Source organism: Bombyx mori, chromosome 17, assembly GCF_030269925.1.
Source record: "Bombyx mori chromosome 17, ASM3026992v2".
NCBI lineage: Eukaryota > Metazoa > Arthropoda > Insecta > Lepidoptera > Bombycidae > Bombyx > Bombyx mori.
Genome location: NC_085123.1, coordinates 12,795,119 through 12,816,217, shown reverse-complemented (window position 1 = coordinate 12,816,217; position 21,099 = coordinate 12,795,119). Strand labels below are relative to the sequence as shown.

At 36.0% G+C, this 21,099-nt stretch overlaps 1 protein-coding gene across 5 annotated transcripts in view; it reads right to left on the bottom strand.

Annotated features, from left to right (window-relative positions):
• Positions 1–21,099, bottom strand: part of LOC101745926 (ankyrin repeat and fibronectin type-III domain-containing protein 1) — a 79,310-nt gene that overhangs the window by 41,181 nt on the left and 17,030 nt on the right. The window contains exons 1-2 of one of the 5 annotated variants that reach the window (XM_062673420.1): positions 14,074–14,345; positions 5,729–6,961 (exon numbers count right to left, since the gene is read on the bottom strand). The exons of 1 other annotated variant lie outside the window; for it this stretch is intronic. In XM_062673420.1, coding sequence (XP_062529404.1) covers positions 5,729–6,392 — 664 coding nt within the window. In that variant the 5' untranslated portion in view covers positions 6,393–6,961; positions 14,074–14,345. Of the gene's footprint in view, positions 1–5,728; positions 8,818–14,073; positions 14,346–21,099 lie in introns of those variants that run through there. 3 more of the 5 variants (XM_038016708.2, XM_038016711.2, XM_038016710.2) reach the window with 3 other exon arrangements.

Below are 21,099 nucleotides of genomic sequence, written 5' to 3'. Positions count from 1 at the left end.
CAGCATAGGTAGAAAAAAGAAAAAAAATGGAAAGAAAGACGGGGTTTTACGAGACTGCTCGGCCCAGTTGCTTAGAAGTATATATAGTGATTCTGTGATGGGCGTAACCAATATCAGACTTAAACTTCGTCGAAATTTTATAATCGTAACAAAAATAATGGGAATCCATAAAAAATAATAATAGAAAGTGCCAATTTATACGATTATATCGTTATAGCGTTTGAGGTTAACATATTTTGTATTGTTGGGTGGTGTTGCGATAACATTCCATTTCAAACTTCGCCTTTAATTTTTAAGCTATGATATGAAGTTACGTAAATGTTTGGAACTGGGTACAATCAAACAATGGCTGGGAGCTGCGCGCCATTTCGCGCACTGGCCGTTTTTACGTAACAATGAAATAATTGCTACGCAATTAGAAAGCTGACATTTTGGTCCTGCTCGAGTTGAATAAAAATATATTTTTTTTGTTTGTATTTAGGATTTGTGAATCCATTATTGTGTATAATGAGAACCTGGTTTGAGTATCTTAACAATGGTTCTTATTGTTTTACAGCGAATAGATTTGGATATTTTTCATTCTCTCATTATTCGTGTATCTTTTTTTAGCATAAGTTCTATTCCAATTACGCATGGACCGGTAGGCGAGCTCACTGGTTCAACCTGAGAGAATTGGTAAAACTGGCCCTGGCAAGAGCAGTGCTTCGCAGAAACTACCACCGGTTGGGAATCGCGACTCACTGAGAAGATTCCTGGTCATATGGTATTGGAAAAATAACGAAATGAAAGTCAAATGTTTTATTTTTATTACCCAGATCGGTGAACAAGGTCATGACCATATTGGTATTAAATTATTGAAGCCCATGGATCAGGACTTAAATGCATCCAACCACCCGAGACGAGGGCTTGAAGTCTTCTTTGTATTGCATATCGGCTGTCCGACTCAATAAGCCGGAAATCATGATTGCTTCGACCTAGTGGCGTGGGAGTACCAGATACCCTTATTAATAACACAAATTTATGCATATATATATTATATATGCGGGTTTTATTTTTATTAAACGTTGCTATTTCTGTACACGGTTTGGCAGTAATACGTTTTAGGTACGTATTCAAATCAAATCAAATCAATACAGGCTCGAGGTATTGAAACTCAGCCTAGTCGCATCGCTTAATACGTTAATACCGGTATTAATACGTCTTATCCTTTTGGGCTACGACGATTTCCAGCTTTTACAGTACGCAATCTAACATACTTGAAATTAAACGAATTATGAAATTACTAATACAATAAAGTCAATTTAGTATATTGTGTCGAAGCGGATCCCTACATCCCGTTCAACGATGTACCGAAGGTGACTGCATGTGACTAGGAGATGTATGGAAATGGTAGTGCTTGGTAGAGGGGGAAGAGGTCGACCGAAAAAGACATGGATTGAGTGTGTGAAAGACGATATGAGAGAGGAGTGTTGAGCTGACGGCTGATAGAAGAGACTAGAAGAGAAAAAATGGCTGTGCCGACCCCATCTAGTGGGATAAAGTGAAGAAAATAAGTAGAAGATGCGCTGAAGATATCACCACCAAAACCACCCGTCACCGCTTCACTTGGACACCACCGTGAAACAATTAATTCACGCACACAATCTATATATATAAAAACGAATTGCTGTTCGCTAGTCTCGCTAAAACTCGAGAACGGCTGGACCGATTTGTTTAATTTTGGTCTTGAATTATTCATAGAAGTCCAGAGAAGGTTTAAAAGGTAAATAAATCCTCGGAATTAAATAAAAATAACAATGTTGTTTTTCCTTTTTTTTGTTTTAAGTTTATTTTATAGAAACGTTTAAGTATTTTATTTATTGATTGAGGCACTACGAAGTCTGCCGGGTCAGCTAGTATTGTATAAAAAATGTTCATTTGAAATTAAACGATTACTTACTACCCTCCAAAAAATTTAGCGAAGTATTTATTCAATGTTTTATTGGAGTTAAGTTCGGAGCAGAATTACAAATACATATTCTATTAGTTATTTATAATCGTTTTCCCGTATGTTATAGGCAAGCAGTTTATTCCGTCTCGGCTTTAGGAGCGGTTTCCATGAGAAATCAAGATATTTTTTGATTCACGCTTCGAATTCGTCATGACCAGCGCCGATTCGGAATGCAGTTTCACCACCGAGAAGAAACTGCTAGAAACTCGGGGCTTACCCTTTTCCAAATACACATTAAGTCTGTAAAGTATTTCATTTATTTATTTTTTATTGCTTAGATGGGTTGACGAGCTCACAGCCCACCTGGTGTTCAGTGGTTACTGGAGCCCATAGACATCTACGACGTAAATGCGCCACCCACCTTGAGATATTAAGTTCTAAGATCTCAATATAGTTACAACGGCTGCCCCACTCTTCAAACCGAAACGCATTACTGCTTCACGGCAGAAATAGGCGGGGTGGTGGTATCTACCCGCGCGGACTCACAAGAGGTCCTACCACCAGTAGAACTGTTAGACTGGTAGACTCTTGATTTTGTCTCGGGTGTGTTTTCAGCATCAATAAAATTATGCCTATACATAGCAGTTCATAGCACTTTAGACATCACTTTAGACAGAATGGAAAGTAGTCGACGTCGCCCAAAACACGTCATAGTAGTAAAAAGTATTCTGTAGTTGGAAACGGAAAATTATTCAAAACGTCCGAAATAATGTAATGACTGAAATAAACGCTAAATTAAATCGCAAATATAGTTTTAATAGATTCGTAACAGTTTTTTTTTATATAAATAATAATCTTTATTTTGAATATGTAATTACTACGTACAAAATATTAATCTTCTCTATTATATTTTATTTCTATAATTGCATGCTGCCTGAAAGAGAACGCGAAATTATAATAACACTCAGTGGTTTAGCGTTCAGTTATTTCGCAGTTCAATTATGCTAACATTAATTAACTATCAATAAGCATTTGCAACGCATTGTTTATTAAGGATGTTCATTTGGGATTTGTTTGTATTAATAGGTGTATTGTGGACCCGTAGGGGTATCACCCTATCTAATTTTGCACGAAGCAGTAATGCATTTCGGATTAATGTATTGAATTATGCATTTACGTCGTTGATGTCCGGTAACCGCTTAATACTAACCAGTCAACCGTGAGCTCATCCACTCATCTAAACAATAAAAGGCTTTGTATTATTTGGACAATATTACAAAATAAACTATCAACCATAATCGCAGTTATAATTACGTATTATGTATACATACATGTCACAGTCTTTGCGATTGACAGATGTGTTAAAAAATTTCGAATTGAAAATCAATGTTCAATAATAGGATTGGCAAAGGTTTAATTTAAAATGCTTGTTCGTCTCAGCGTAAGAGGAAAAAAAAAGTATTTGTTTTTGAAACAAAACATATTAATCCATCATAATCAGTAAAAGTTTGATAAAAAATTATAAATTTTAGAGAAAAGGTTCCCTTTGGGCGCTTTTTCTTGTATTTGATTTAAACCCCTTATTTCCGTTCCGATGGTCATTGGGCTCGTTCTTACTGCGGAGCAATCATGCGTTCACATTTGGAGACGTCCCGGGTCGGGTGATATTCCAATGAACTTGAGACATCGATTTCAAATGTCAATATCTCGATGAAAGCGTATCAAACCTATTAAACTAAAAAAACATAACAAGATGCTTCAATTCGATTTGGTGTAGTTTAATATCGACCGCGTATCTGACTTCAACGACTAACCGCGTTTGGCAATAAGAGACTACAACTTGAGTTAGCAAAACAGGATATAAATTATTGTGAATGTTAACCTAGGGCTATCAAACTTTTTTGTCTAAAACCCATTAATCTCGCTATGCATATCATTCAAGACGCTCTGACCTCGTAATAATATTAGGTACCTACATGAAATGACAAAATAAATTAACATAGCTAACAAATAGTGTCTTTGACAACCCTAGCCAGAAATTAGCAACGATGAAATAAGCAGCTTGGATAATTACTTCATTAATGTATTTTTTTTTTTCAATAAATCGGCATAGTTACAGTACATTCAATCGTGTATTGCAATTGCAACGATCACTAGGCCGTAGAAAGTCGTCTATTGACCTCTGATTGCGTCTATGAACTTCGATTAGCGTCAAAACATTTAGTGAAATGAAGATACCCGAGATTGTGATTATAAATATAAGCAATGCCGGGGCACTAACTAGTCCATCGAGGATGTGAAAATAAAAGATGTCATAGCACCGCGCACCGCAAAATCGACGAAGACAACTTATTTTGCTGTAAATATTTCGACGACATCTCCGGAAAGCACTGAACTGTAAAAATACTCTTATTTCCAATTCGTGTATTCTGGAGGTGAATGAAAATGGTTTTCATTTCTATGGCAGCTGAGAACCAACAACACTTTTTACCTGTCACGCCTAATTAGCAATTCTATTCAATATTGCACTAATGCAATAGACAATTTTTGATAAGTTCTTTGACGTCTTCTTAAGCAAACTAGCCGCAATAATTATTGGGGTTAATGACCGAGCGACTGCTTGAAGCTTAAGAGCTTGTTTTGTTAATCTACCCGCTTAGTTTGGACTGTGAGTTCACAGCTCATCAATTGTGAATCGTTTACTGCAAAAAACATAAAGCGCTTAAAATATATATTTATTTGACTAAAATAATGACAAATTGACAACCCTAAAAAATTGTAATCCGTTTTAGAGCATTAAAAGAAGCAATATTTACGGTGGTCGCTAAGATTGAAATGGCAAATGATCGACTCGTTTAAATACGCAGTGATCGCTAAAATTGAAATAGTGATTAATCTACACTTGTTCTTTAATTAAGTTTATTCAGATAAAACTGCTTACGCAGATAATTTGATGTTTTCGAAGTATTTCTTTTAGTTAAATTACTAACGGTTTGGAAGTCAACCGAAGGGGGCGGCGAAGTTTTCTTAAAAGAAAATATAATTAGTTTTTAGAACTGCCATCTCAATTTTCATGTTGTCAAATATTAAAATGCTTTTTGGCGAATAAAATCAAAAATATATAAAAACAACCTCTATTTATTAAAGTAAAACTGAATCCTGGTTTCCCTAATAAATTGCAGTCGATCTGCATAAAAATAGACTAAGTCAAATTTTAGAAGTAACAAGACGTTTTAATAAAATGCTAAAACTATTAAAATTTATAGATTATTAATCGTATTTTTATTTTGCATTACTTTAATCACTGCAGTCTAGGTTTTATGTATTTTCTTCGGTTTTCGCAAGGCGTAGACATAATTAAAACTGCTTTTACGATTTAATCTCGAGCTTTTTATTGTCACTATATTATTTTCAACGTGTACGGTTTTAGTGGTCAAGGGCGACCCCCTATCATAAATGTGATTTTAATTATCTCTGCGCTTTAGTTTAGTGTAGTGAATATTGGAGAGAATCATAAAAGTTTAAAAGCTGTCGAATTATTTTGATTTTATGTATCACGCAATCTTCATTATTCTTTTATACATTAAACTAACTACTTTGTTTTATACTGTGTACTATTTTATTTGTCACGAATCTTTTTGACGTCACGCTATCATTACGAAATATTTTTCCAGTAAAATATTGGAGATTCTTGAAAACCTCATCTATGACTTATGATTAACTTTATTTATACCTTATTTATTACAACCGAACAATCGAAATCGTGAGAAAACGTGAAGAGAATAATGTTTTACGTACTCAGGTAAGAAGTCGGCGACATGGGCAGCTTTCTCTCCTTTGGTGGGGTGCTGTACACAAACGCCGGGTTGACCCGGCCCCTTGGCTGGTGAGGGAACGTATCCCCTTCGGATCCTCGCCGCACACGTTTCTGAACTACAAAATCTGACATTGACTTAGCAGATTCAGATTTCCCCATTGACTTAAGTTTCTTCTTTTTATCTTTCTCCGGCGCATGAATATGCAGTATTGCGGCTGCCTTTGGGGGTATCTTCTCTGGTATAATCAGCTCTTTTGCAGATACACTCTTTTGTTTTTTATTCGTAAACAAATCACTGAACTTCTTCTCGATTTTCTTTTGTCTCTGAGGCTTCAAACTCAAGTCCACGTCTCCACTTTTCCTTCTCTGTTTTAACGGTTCCACTTTCCGTTTCGCCATGACCGGAGTTTTTGGCTTGTACGTACCGTTTACTCCGGCGTAAGCGACGTCGTCGTACTCCTTCTCGCACCAAATAGGCTTCGTAAACACGACGGTGTTCCGTTTCACGTTGTCTATATCATCTGCCGGTGGTTCTTCCTTGTTCGAACGCCAGCGGTTCCCTATCAGTCGCAGTGAAGCGCGGACGGATCTGGAACGTCGCAGCCCTCCTTGCTCCCTTTTGAATTTGTCGAGGAGGGTCTCCATAGCCCTGCTAAGGGTAGCGGGACACGCGGAGCCTTGGGCATTGCACGTCGCGATCGACTTCGCGCACTCTATTCACAGTACAATAGTTACGTGAGTCGCGCGTTCTGACGTTCACTCGAAGCGCGAACGGTTTGCCGAATGGCGTGGCTAAAACGAAGTGGTAAATGGTAAGGCTCGAGACCTCGCTGTGACCCGGTGCGCCGCCTTCGAGATTGCCCGATAAACTGTTCTCGTTTGCACAATAATTTTGATTTGATAAGATATCCACGCTTTGGAATACGTATTCCACGGTGAGCCGCGGTCGTGATTTGTGACGACAAAGATAATTTTTAAGAACGTGATTTCTTTCGCTTTGTGTCAAACACGAGATTGATTCAGTCGGTCGATAGTTGATCATTGAAGTTTCATAACGTTTGTAGGTATAGAGATAGGCAAGAAGCCTTGATTTTAAAGAATGCAGAGCGACCAAACATAGCGCTGATGTGATTGATCATACCTTAAACTTATTGAACAATGATTGGAGGCGTGATTGATAGCCGTGTATCCAATGCAAAGTTGTTTTTTCTAGCCTGTCCATATACGGCGTGTGTTTGCTTTTTTTGTGTCTACCAAAAATGTTTTTTTTTTTACTTATCTATACATATAAATAAAATTAGAGTGTCTGTTTGTAGTATTGAAATAACCGCTTTTTGCTACATGCATATGAATATATATACGGTACATACACCAAAATAACATTTTTTACAATTTTTGTCTGTCTGTCTGTCTGTTTGTTCCGGCTAATCTTTGGAATGGCTAGACCGATTTTGATGAGACTTTCATTAATAGGTAGCTGATGATATAAGGAGTAACTTAGGCTACTTTTCTTAGACTAGCTTCGCTCCGCGGCGTCACCTGCAGTTATTATCGGAACGCGCGCAACATGGCGGGCTTCGCCTAACAATAATAAAATTTAATGTTTCCCAAGCGAAGCGAGGGCGGGTCGCTAGTATAAAAAATAAAAATGTGACAAAAGTCGATATAAAATTGACCGACAGAATAAACTCAGTTAAGTTTTTTTTTATCTATGTATATAATTTATTCTGAAAGGCGGAGACGATACGAGAAGGCTTCTAGCCGTTACGGATCTAACACTAATATGTTTGAAATGACTTTATTTGTTTCTTCTTTTGTGTTCTGCCGGTTCGAACTGTCTATGAGACTGAATTTAAACTTTAAACATTTGTTCAGTGTTATTTCAGGAAAAGTTTTTGTCACTGTGTGTGTGTTTGACGTACACTAGCTAAAGCGAGAGTTTCTTTAGAAACTTAAGTGTTTCGTACATGTGTCCATAGTTTACAAGAACATTTGGCAGGGATAGTTTGCAAAATTAAAATGATAAAATAAAATAATCATTACTATCAGATTAATGTAAGTATAGGTATTCAGAACTATTGGTGAGATACTAAAAAAGATACTTAAAGTACCGTAAGTAAAGGAAAGAAAGCTTGAGACGTCTATACGAGGTTTAAATCTTAAAAGTCAATATTGTTTATTATTAAGCATGAAGGAAAGTTTCACTAGCTTTGTGGACTACTCCCGAACTTACTAATGAGACCAAAGTTATTCAAGTTGCGACCCTTTAGTAAGCCTTCGGGCCCGATAAACTTATATTGAACTTTAACTTTGTTATGGCAACACTTTCATTGACGGTTTCAGGGTTGCGATAGTATTATACAGAAATTCTTACAATTATAACGCTAGTGTACATAGAAGATGTTTATGTGTTTAGTTGTACCTGACCTGTTTTTGTTTATTGTTTTTTTTGTTAATATAAGTGTAAGCAGGGTGGTGGTACCCACTCGTGCGGACTCACAAGAGGTCCTACCACCAGTAAACTACTAGACAAAAACTAACGTTGGGCCATTGATTGTGATATATTTAAATTATCTAGGTGTGATTTGGTATATACGCACATTATTATTCTTACTAGTTATTTTCTACTCAGTACCCGCGCGCAAATACGCATGTGTGAACTACATTTAATATCTGTGGGCAAGACATAACAGTGTAATGAAAGGTAGTCCATATTATTTCCAGGGGAACCATTTAACGCGAGATCATACCGCAAAAGTAGTTTTAATTGTGTCTTCAATTTGTGAAAACAACAGAGAATATTGTATTGCTAAGTACAGCTTGCAAACAGTAATGAATATCGTTATTAGAATGTTTATAAAAGAAACCAGCGCAACTGTAATCCTAGTGAAATAAAAAAATTAAAAAAAAACATAAGGTCGAATGCAGACTATTTACAGAAACAGCGGCGTTTTTCAACGTGCGTTATTGTCCTGTGTAAAAAAAAAGATGTTTTTCTATTTCTGCAAGTGAATATATCTTTTATTAAATCTGTCGTGCAGGCGTTGAATTTGCCGGCGAAGCTGTTTCGAAATTCGAAATTCGAACCAGCTTCGTTTTCGGTATTCAAACACAAGGAATTCTCTGAATTCAATCGGCGTCGTATGAATTCAAATACCTATCTCGCCGTTTTAAATCCAATTTCAAATAATAAAACGCAGCGATTTCAATTTGCAGTGTTTTCAATTCATCGTCGTAGCATTGATGATAGATTTTGAGCAACACTGCCAAAGTATCTACATACTCAATTTACAAGTAACACACGAATCAATGTTAAATGTAAATTATCTATATATTAATACGTGAAGCAAAAACTATGTATCCCGTTTTACGAAACGCGCGGACGGAGGATTATGAAATTTTCCACACTTATAGAGAATATAGAGAAGTGCACAATGCTTTAATTTTTGCATAAAAGATACATTAAACCAATAAAGAAAACATTACACACAATACATACCATGTATTTCTTACAATTCTAATTAATTATAGTCGAATTTCGACTACTGCGGGACCTCTAGTTTTTAATAATCATATCAAATTATGCTTAATACTAAACTTATCTTTCAAAAGACCCGGAGTTGACAGTTTAACATCAGATATCAAAAAGAAAAACAGAGACAGCTGCATGTATAAATAAAAATATTTGAAGCAGCTGTCTCTTTCTAATCCTCACAACATCCAGGTAGCAGGTGCTAAAGGCCTAAAAACCCGACCCTTTATTTTGTTTTCAAACTTTGACGGTCCCTTGAAAAAGCTTTAAGTGATGTTCTCAAATGAAACAAGACTAGCACCAAAAGTCATTCATATTATTCATTTTTATGTATCTCTTAGAAATATATTTTTTTAAATATTTGTTTCTTCACATAACCGAAATTATTTATCGGGATAATCTTGAATCAACATAAATACTGATTTTAAATTTGCCATATTTTAACAAATACTTTTTTCCAAGTCTGTGTAGTATCTTACAATCTTCATAGGAATCAAACCATAATGCCTAACTGATTTAACCTTAATAATCTATATTATTTATTATTTATATATATAAAAATGAATTGCTGTTCGTTAGTCTCGCTAAAACTCGAGAACGGCTGGACCGATTTGGCTAATTTTGGTCTTAAATTATTTGTGGAAGTCCAGAGAAAGTTTAAAAGGTAAATAAATATGAAAATGCTCGAAATTAAATAAAAATAACAATTTTGTTTTTCTTTTTTTTTAAGTTTATTTTATACAAAAGTTTAGGTCTTTTCTTTATCGACTGAGGGACTACGAAGTCTGCCGGGTCAGCTAGTCATCGAATAAAAAAACACCCCAACAACAATTATCTGTGGTTAATGAAGTGTACTTAAGGTTAGTTTATTAAAAGTGGGTCAAATGTACGATCGCGTGACTCCTTCGTGTTTCATAATGTTTTATCTAATGGTACCTAAATTATGAAGCCTTTGTTTTTTCATAAAGCGCTTTTATAAAATACGAAACTTCGTTGATTATAATAAAGTTACTATGAAAACGGTTACCTTAGTTACCTAACTTTCCAAAAAAGACTATTTTAAAATTATAATGAGGTTCATGAAAAAAGTTTTCCACAAACATACATTTTATACGTTGATAAGCCTATTTACATAAAAGCCGCATAAGATTTATCTTAGTCGTCACATTTTACGGTATTTGTGGTGTGACAGGATTACACAATATCTTATTTCCTATGGTATTTCTTTGATAATTAGATTAGGAGGCATTTATGAATGGTACATTTTTTAAAATAGCAATAATAGCTTATGCTTAAATTTCGTAAGGTCCAAGCCTCAGGGTCAGTTAAGGTCTGCGGACCGATGTGCGATGATTTCAGGGATGGTCCATTCGTATTCCAATCAAGTACAGCTGATTTAGCAACTGATGTAGGAAGTATTTTTTTTTTATTGCTTAGATGGATGGACGAGCTCACAGCCCACCTGGTGTTAAGTGGTTACTGGAGCCCATGGACATCTACAACGTAAATGCGCCACCCACCTCGAGATATAAGTTCTAAGATCTCAGTATAGTTACAACGGCTACCCCACCCTTCGAACCGAAACGCATTACTGTTTCACGGCGGAAATAGGCAGGGTGGTGGTACCTACCCGTGCGGACTCCCAAGAGGTCCTACCACTATTGTGGTAGTGCCAACGAACTCTTCTAGTGCGGTGGTGTCCTTGTTGTAACTACGCCCCTAATTACCTACATATGACGCTAAATAACCAGGCATTTCGTTAAGGAGGATATAGGTGTTACTCCAAAGCAACTGAGATTTGAACTCGTGTTTAGGTAGGTGAAATAATTCATATAGTGTTAATAACTAATAGAGAGGGTTGGTCTTCCTGCTTAGACACATAAAAACAAGCAGCAGGGCGATAGGATGGCGATAGCCCGTGCTCTATAAGCACGCAAAAAATAAAACATGCTTAGTTTGAATAAAATTTACGGTCGATTTATTAAATTACAGTTCAATACCAACAAACTTAGAAATTTCAATGTAAATTGTGTCCCTTCCGAATGTTCTAGACGTTTTGATTGCTTATTCAGACGTCTTGTTTGTTCTAAATTATTGCCTTTTCTTAAAATTCTTGATTTCGGGCGCTACAAGGAGGCTTAAGTTTCTCGCAAGGAGATCTTGATTTAATTAATTGTTAAAATTTGTACCCTTGCCGATTGTTACTGTGCTCTTAGATTTTCTACTTAGGTATGAAATATATGAACATTTTAAGGAAGAATTCGATAATTCGTATCCGAAGATATGGGCACAAGTTAGTAAAATAACCTGACCAATATATTTATTGGAAAGTCATCTAACTACTTCATCTCCAGTGCATTCACTTTTCCCGATTTTTAGAAAATATACAATCCTTTGAAAATATTCGAACTCTGCTTCGATTTTGGATCACAGCGTAAAAGTATTTTTGCTTGTTTCAACTTTACTGAGAATATGAATAGAATGTACGCGCTTCGAGATTAAAGTGATTTACTGAAAATATATAAAAACCGTACTCTCCGTAAACTGTGATTGTGAAGCTATTTAGAAAATTATTCTACGCCATGATTTGGATAACTTATATGTGATTATAGGAAGAACGAAAGGCAGGACTGTACAATGATGTTAGTAGGTTCACCTGCGCGATGGAGTGCATAGTGCTGAATTCTAAGTTTATCTCTCTTCTTAACTCTAACGGGAAGTTATCGGGAGTGGTGCAAATAAGGTGAATAATACTGAGCAGTGTCTAGCATAACAAGGAAGTAGCTAAACATTTTGGACGACTAAAGTTACTGTGCCCGAATAATGTTTGATAATTTATTGATTATGAAAAATAAAACTGGGTTTTAGTTGCGATTATTTTTCGGAATTACTACTTAGTTGATATATATTTACTACTAACCTAGAATTTTATACTACATGAGTAGCGAGCAGATTAGTTGGAGCATAAATGGATACGTGATATTTAACGAGGCCCATTTTTGTTCGTTAAGATTTTTATAATGATTATTATTTCAATATCGAAAACCACATATCTGGAATTTTTTAAATTTTTTTCAACATTTTACATTTGCTATTTTTTCCCTTCTTTTTTTACCTCTTTTATTTTTCAAATAAAGGTATGATGTGGTAATGTGATACGTCCACCTGACTACCTGCAGACGTATGAACTCAGTAGCACTTATTTATCTTATTACGAATTTTTCAAAGACTCTCGGTTTATTGAAGGATTTTGGCTCACTCTGCGCTATAAAGCGCCGTATAAGACGTATGTTCTAAGTATTCTCTTTTTTTATCATCGCAGAACCTGCTTTGAGAGGACTTCATTCATTCTTGCTCTTGGGAACCGCTATACTCACATATACAGTGCGTTTCAAGAGACATTTTCTTGTAATATCCGATTTTGGAATCAACTCTTCTCGGAAGTATTTCTTGAGCGTTGTCTTTCTTCAAATGGTTTAGATGGTCGTTTGAATAGAAGCCTTACCAGTAACAACCAGCTTGACGTCTATTCAGGCCCAATTCATTTTTTATGAGTATGTTTCTGTTACTGAAGCTACTCTTGTCTCCAGAGAGGCGATGGTGATCTGTTCAATCTACGGGCTCCAGTGATATCTTTAAAACTGGCAGGCCGTGAGCTTGTCTGCTTATTTACATTCATACACTCATGTACGATGAGTGTTATGATACATACTTAAGTAGTTAATTAACAGAAATTTTCCGGTTAATTCTCTGTGAGGTAAATATAGCTTTAATTGAATCATGCGCCTCAGAAAATTATCTGACTTTGTATTATTCCATGCTATTAATTCGGAATTTTAATGTAAAATAAATCGTTTTGGCTTTGACTAACGATGTTAAGCTAGCGTCCGTTAGGTGTGGAGCGGTTAGAGGTTTCATTTTTCCAAAGCTAAGGGCACACAAGACTCTGCCCAAGTATCAAATAGGTATACAGTTCTATACTGCATCGCAATTAATGTTAGACAACTCAAGTCTACGGTAGGCAGTGGCTTGACTCTGCCCCTGACATTGCTGAAGTCCATGGGCAACGGTAACCACTCACCATCAGGTGGGCCTTTTTTTTTTTTGTACCGATGGGAATGCTCGTCTGCCTACAAGGGCAAAAAAAAAGTTGGAGTAGAAAAACATAAAAAAAAGAGTATTAAAGAGCCTTAACAATTTCGAAATAGGAAAAACTTAATAGTTGTAGCTTGCAAGCTCTAAGGTTGTCCACCGCATAGCCTTTATGTTATACAAAAATTAAAAAGTTAAGGGAAAATTACGTTTAGGTTATATCACACATTACTCGTACAGTCTTTAGAGTCAACAATTGAAGGCTGTAAATTTCCATAAAAAAAATTGTATAGTTATAACCGGTTTAATAATGTTTTCGTTACTATCCAATACTTTATATTAATGTCGTAAATTTTTGTTTGGAGTTTATTTATTTGAACATTTATTCTTAAATTTATGGGTAAAACTATTTTCAGGCCATAAATATAATTGGAACGTAAATCTAGCGCTTCCGAACATCACTATTATCGGAGCACCTTTAAATTCAAGTTTAGACATTTTTATGTCCTAGGACAGTTTTTTACAGCTCTAAAAATAAATTGACATTTTTTATTACAGTTTAAGCCGGGTTCTGGTTTACGAGGTTTATTGCCTTAACAGTCGAAGGTCTGACGCCGGATGGAACGATATCTCGAGCCAATGTTATTGATTTAAAACGGTATATTTCCGCATTGAACCAAATTTATATTATGTGATTTTCACCTAATTGCACTAAAACATGCGATTGTTAATAATGATTTAACGAACACATCTATTCAGATTTAACCACACTTTCACCGCGTTACATGTTTATTAATTGCACCGATTAAAACACAATCACTTCTCACTAATGAGTCTAACGCATTAACAAAAGTTGAATTGATACGATCCATTGAATAATTTGTTTTTTTTTTTTGAAACAAAAGTAACAATCAAACATGTCCGTTCAAAACATAACTAATGTAACGTTCGCGTCAACTGGTACGCCGTGAAGTTAGCAGCGGCAGTGCTGCCAATGAAACGGCAACTCAACATCAGCGCCAGCGCAGTGCTACCAATACAACCGTATAAAATAGCGTACGCGCGAGTCAACGTCCTTTCTTTGAATGAAAACAAGAACTCACTGACAAACCCGTTTAATCAGCTCTATAACTTTGACAATAATTGACATTGCTCTTGCGCAAAACAGTGTAATAAATCGATTGAGTCGCTCATTTTCATGTTACGTTTATTGTATTGGTATTTGGTCAAGAAAGCGGAATGTTATATGAAGCCAGTGCTTTCGAAGACTTGCATTATTCGAAGTTGCTATTAAATAATCTCGTGAGAAAGTAAAGTTACAATCAAAAAGAATAGAACGTTAAAATGCTTTGTTTACATATTTCTGCATTAATTATTCACATTCGCAATCTTCCGCGTGCATACACGCATGTCTGACACTACTTGTTATATCATACTTGTTTTATTAGCTATGAGTTGTTTAATAATGTTTTTTATTGCTTACATGGGTGGATGAGCTCACAGCGCACCTGACGTTAAGTGGTTACTGGAGCCCATAGACATCAATTTTTTTTTTATTGCTTAGATGGATGGACGAGCTCACAGCCCACCTGGTGTTAAGTGGTTACTGGAGCCCATAGACATCTACAACGTAAATGCGCCACCCACCTTGAGATATAAGTTCTTAGGTCTGAGTATAGTTACAACGGCTACCCCACCCTTCAAACCGAAACGCATTACTGCTTCACGGCAGAAATAGACGGGGTGGTGGTTCCTACCCGTGTGGACTCACAAGAGGTCCTACCACCAGTAAATTAATTAGTTTTATATAATTTGGTAAATTTACGTGACATTTTAAGTTTTGTGTGGCTTTCATTTATTCTGCATTTACGGAATGAAAATAGGGTAATCTTTTAAATAAAATCCATGTATGTAGTTGTATTTTAGTAAAATATTTTATTCTTTTCGCATAAAACAAGCAAAATAAATTAGTATTCGTTACATACATACCTATACGTAGTTTGAATTAAAAAACATGGCGGCATGTTGTCTATTCGTTGGATTTGAGTTAGCAAATTACAAAGTCTTGATTTGAATAAATATATTTAAATACATGTAAAACAATAGAATTGCAGAAAAAAACAATTACCCCTAAAATTATTAGATTATTTAATTATCTAAGATTTATTCCAGGTGTTTATTATTATTTAGTTTTACATACCACTTTATACATAGTAATAAAATAGATTCGTTAAACTAAGCTGGAGATTCAATATCTAGTATCAAAAATTGCAAGGGTACGTAATACTTTAATGTAGCTTTGATTACTTGTCATTTAAATTATTGTTATTTAACAGTGGTTATTTATTGTAATAGTTGTCCAATATTAGGACACTCCCAGGTGTAATTATTTATAGTGACCCTATTAATAAATAGATTTGCTTTGTAAAACCTCAAAAGCTTGTATGTGAGTCGTCTATTATCAAAGGTGGCAATCTGTGCATTTGGACAAAAAAATGTTATTGATAAGTCAATACAGATTGATTTAAATATAATCGTCTCCTTCAAAGAATACGGTTCAAAAACTGCATTAAAGAAAGGTTAATACTTAATCTGTTATTTATCTAAGAAGTCGTTCAGAGGAGTTTTGTGACTGCCAATGGAATACAAAGTCAATAATTCGTTTTTCTGATTTACCAATAATTGTCCAAAAGTCACATTGCCGGCTTTGATAATAGTCGACTCATGTATTACATTAATTAACAGATGCGTTATAACCTACATACATCTAAAAACACGGGAAACACGACGGAAATTGTTTGTTTCTTTTCGTTTCCGACAGATGGCGTGGAATAAAAGTGAGAAACATTGTTTTTCATTTTATTTGTGTTATTGACAGGTAGTTCATTGCGCAAGTGTGAATAAATTAATATTTCACATAAATATTTAGCAATAATAGTATTTTCATTTGGGTATGTAAGCAAAAATGTTCCAACATCAAGATTAATGAAGCATAGGTCAGGAACGATAATAAACAAAGTGGAATGCTGGTACGGCGATTCAATATCAAGATCTACAAATAAAATTAATTAAATTAAATAATATTAATAAAAATAAATGTCAATCATCAGGCAACGAGGCTATAAAGATTTATAATAAAATTGTAGAATATTTAGTTTTAGTTAGTAAAAATGCAAGTCCCGTTTCTTTCCTCATTGCCTGTGAATATTCTGAGTTATTCTATACGATATCAACATCTTAATTACATTATCAACTGCTATGAAATCAAAAGGGGCTTCATTCATATCGAAGGAGCTGTTTCCAGCTTCTTTTCTTTCCAAGTCACTTTTGGGGCTCGGACGGTTACTTCCGTATGGCGGTAGTTTAGATTCATCACTCAAGCCGTACCGTACAGTTTCTTCTAAAGATTTCTTTCGATTCAAAAACCAAAGATCGTTTTAATTTCCGAGAATCATAATCATTAGAAAGAGAACACAGAATATATGGTTTGCATATTTTGCAAAACGAATACAGTACTTCACTTTCAAACATAATTGTAAATAGGCATGGTTTAGTAAAATCCCGACTTCAAATAGAAAAAAAAATAATGATATTCCAAAACAAATTAATATACATTAAAAACAATAATCATCGAAATAGGTTGGCGTGATATTGCGTTATTGATTTATTCATATATATTTGTCGCGCACGTACTTAATGCAAATTTAAGACTTGTATGGTTTTCTCATGGATACCATTATCAGAACTGGATTTGAATTGAAATGGTCCCATTTCAATTTAAGGGAAGCGTCAGCTTTCTAATAATAAAAGAATCATCAAAATCGATTCACCCAGTCAAAAGTTATGAGGTAACAAACATAAAAAATATACAGTCAAATTGAGAACCTCCTCCTTTTTTGAAGTCGGTTAAAACTCCCAAGGCCGTTGCGTAAAACGTGGATATTATACAAGTGCGCGCGTTTATCTAAAATGACGCTAATTGCTCGCTGGTGCCGTGAAAAATTACCACCGTTGTACAGAGAACGGGTCAGACAACGGTTTTAGTATAGAGTACTTTTACTTGAATCGATGCATCTTGATTCTGAATGGTCATAATGAAATGAGCCGTAACATGCAGAAGATAAGTTCGTGATTGTAATAGGGCTTTTTTTGGTTACGAAACTAGGGTTTGTCAATTAAAGTCTAGCGCGCGCTTCTAGCGTTCGAAGGAAGATACAGAAATTCTAAGGCATTGCAAATTCGATCTTATTTCTCGAAGCCTTGGAGCTCAATAACGATTTAAGCCAATGCAAGAATACATCAATCGTTTATCAAACATAACAACACGCTCTCTTATTTCAATCGCGGTTAAGGGAAGTAATTATTATTATAATCACAAACTGCGGCTTCGAACTGTTTACGGAGTTGATGTTGATCCTTATTTTATTACTGATATGGGTGGGTGCGACGAGCTCATGACGTACCTGGTGTTAAGTTGTCACCGAAGCCCATATACATCAACCACGTCAATGTCGTCGCCCATTTTGAGAAATGAAGTCTCAAGTTTTTATAGTACAACGGCTGCCCGAGTCTTCAATCCAAAACGCGTTACTGCTTCACAGCAGCAATAGATAGGTATTGATAAGGAATAGATAGGGTGGTGGAACCCTCCCACGTGGGCTCACATAACGCCCTACCACCAGTAAATCCTCAAATATTTATAGTCAGCACAGACGTAAGTTACAAACACACGAAACGGAAAATAGGACGATATATTCAGAAAGTTTTCGAAACTACTCGTATTCGTTCCTTACATACAACATACATTCATGTTTCGTTCCTATACGAATAAATTTCAAGTAGAAATGAATAATAAACAGGACAGTGAGAATAAAAATATTCAGGTTCACGGTATGTTTGTGTGTATCTACATTTCTATCGGCAGAATTATTACTGTTAATTCTGCTTACTTCTGTCGCGAACCAGGGGTTTTTCCATCTCATTTTTATTTTATTGCTTAGTTGGGTGGATGAGCTCACAGCCCACCTGGTGTTAAGTGGTTACTGGAGCCCATAGACATCTTCACCGAAAATGCGCCACCCATCTTGAGATATAAGGTCTAAGGTCTCAAGTATAGTTACAACGGCTGCCCTACCCTTCAAACCGAAACGCATTACTGCTTCACGGCAGAAATAGGCAGGGTGGTGGTACCTACCCGCGCGGACTCACAAGAGTTCCTATCACCAAGGTGGGTTTAACTTTGTGTTCTCTGTGGGCTCTTGTATCCACTTCACATTGAGTTCACGCGAACAAGGATTAATTAGCGGTAGGCAGCGGCTTGGCTCTGCCCTTGGCATTGCTGAAGTCCATGGGCGACGTTAACCACTCACCATCAGGTGGGCCGTATGCTCGTCTGCCTACAAAGGCAATAAAAAAAAAAAAAACTTTGATATGATGGAGAGACCTTATTGTACGGGTTACGATTTCTCAATTCGCAATTCGCTCGTTTGCAGCGTGATCTAATGCAATACATTTCAACTATATAGTTACGAACAATGGAGTAGGATTGTGTTAAACTAAATATTTCTTTTGTTTTACAATACCCTCGACAGTATACCCAAGCTATTACTTATCTCAGTAAATTAAGAGAAATTTAACCTTATGCAAGCTGCTTGGGAACGATTGTTATCACGATTATTTGTTTTAAAACTTGTGAGGTATCGAACGAATCGGAGACTAAAGACAAGGTTAGGTTATGTTTCGTTTTCTATAATATGTATTATAGTTGTTGCAAAGTTTTTTTTATGTTTGAGAGATTTCTGGTGGCCCGGAGGCCTTTCCAGTTTTACCAGGGCAGGTGGGCGAGCGAGGGTTCAGCCAGGAAGGGTGGGATTTGCTAACAGCTACCCGAGCGCCTGCAAAGGAGACCTGACAACTCAAGAGTAGCTGCTTCGCGAATGAATCTAATGATTTTTTTTCCTACCTATGCTGATAGCCTTTTTTTATTATTATTATATTTTTATTTTTATTATTATTATTATTATTATTGTATTCCATCTTCGAGCCGATGAATTGCCAATGCTATGTACCTACGCCATTATTGTCACATGCATCAGACCATAAATTAAGGGTTGACGAGCTCACAGCCCACCCGGTGTTAAGTGGTTACTGGAGCCCATAAACATCTACAACGTAAATGCGCCACCCACCTTGAGATATAAGTTCAAAGGTCTCAGTATAGTTACAACGGCTGCCCCACCCTTCAAACCGAAACGCATTACTGTTTCACGGCAGAAATAGGCAGGGCGGTGGTACCTAACCGTGCGGACTCACAAGAGGTCCTACTACTAGTATAAAAGTATAGATTGGTCACTCACAGAACTAAGACCAGCGCGCAGTCGTAGTTTGCAGCAACTATACATTACTTCTTTTACGTCTACCAACCAGTGAGCGAATTTGAATCAATAATCGTTCATACAACTAATGCTAGTTGAACGGCTTGTGGCACATGTATCATCGTCCTTTAACCACCTAAAATATATTTTCCCCCATACTTTGCATTCCCTCGAATCATGAGAGGCTGAGATCAGATCAAGACAAAATATTGTAATAAAAAAACTTCTTCAGAAAGGGAGTAAACATAATTGAAATTAAATTAAAAACACCGAACGGTTGATGCTAATACCAAATAAAACGGACCTTTAATTACAAAGATAAATGTCGCATAGGGAAATGTCGCTTAACCAATCTTTCACCCCTCGATATGCTCAATATCCAAAATTTCAAATCGAATGTAATCTATTTCTTTATATATTAAAGTTTTAACAATTGCTTCAATTTCTTTCAAAGCATACTGAGAGTCGGTATTGTCACGGTCGGGAATGAACAAAAAAAACAGCAATCGAGACGAAACAACCCCTAGATGGAGCTGGTAAATAATGAGATCCCCTCTACTAATGAGGCTGAGGTCGAGGGCACTTCGGTTCGCTGATGACTGTAGCTGCAGGTTCAGACATTTGTAATTTTATTACAACAAGCATAGAGTTTAAAATTGTCTTCCTTCTAGTTGTGTAGGTTTGTGGGAAATGTGTTGTGTGTTTTCCATGATAAAAAGGAAGACTGCGATGTGTTTCGAAGGATGTAGCTTATTGTCGGAGGTTGCTGTGCTTCCTTGCGACGTGCGTTTTAGAACCTTGACAATATACATATATTGATTTAATTCCGGTGTTTTCTTTTATAGCTTTGTTTTTTGAAGATGCGCTTTTTTAGGTTTTCATCATTTCGATTTTACGTTCGCACCAGTTAGAATCTTTTTAAACTATTGCATAGCTTTTATCGCGGGCTTTGAGCGCGGCGACCGAATCAAGAAGTTCCGTAACGAAAATAAAACCTAATACTCCCCCACTCCGCCTACCATATAGCTTGCGTTCAACACATTTACACGTTGCGCTTGTGTAATGTTTGTGGATAAGCGTGCGGCGTGACGTTGCACTGCATGCGCATCATGAAAAGTCTGCCCATCTCTCTCTCTCGCGCGATCTAGCTTATAAGTGTGAAGGGGACAGTTAATGTTTTGCTTTTGTTAATGTTTATATAGCGTGGTCTTATTTTATTATTGTTTTATTATTGAATTATTATTGTCTAATTATAATTGCATAAGTTGATAAAAAATGCTATGCAATAGCTTTACCGCGGCAGTCCCCAAGTGCCACACGTGTTTTTTTTACTCACGGTTTCACTTGTTCGTGA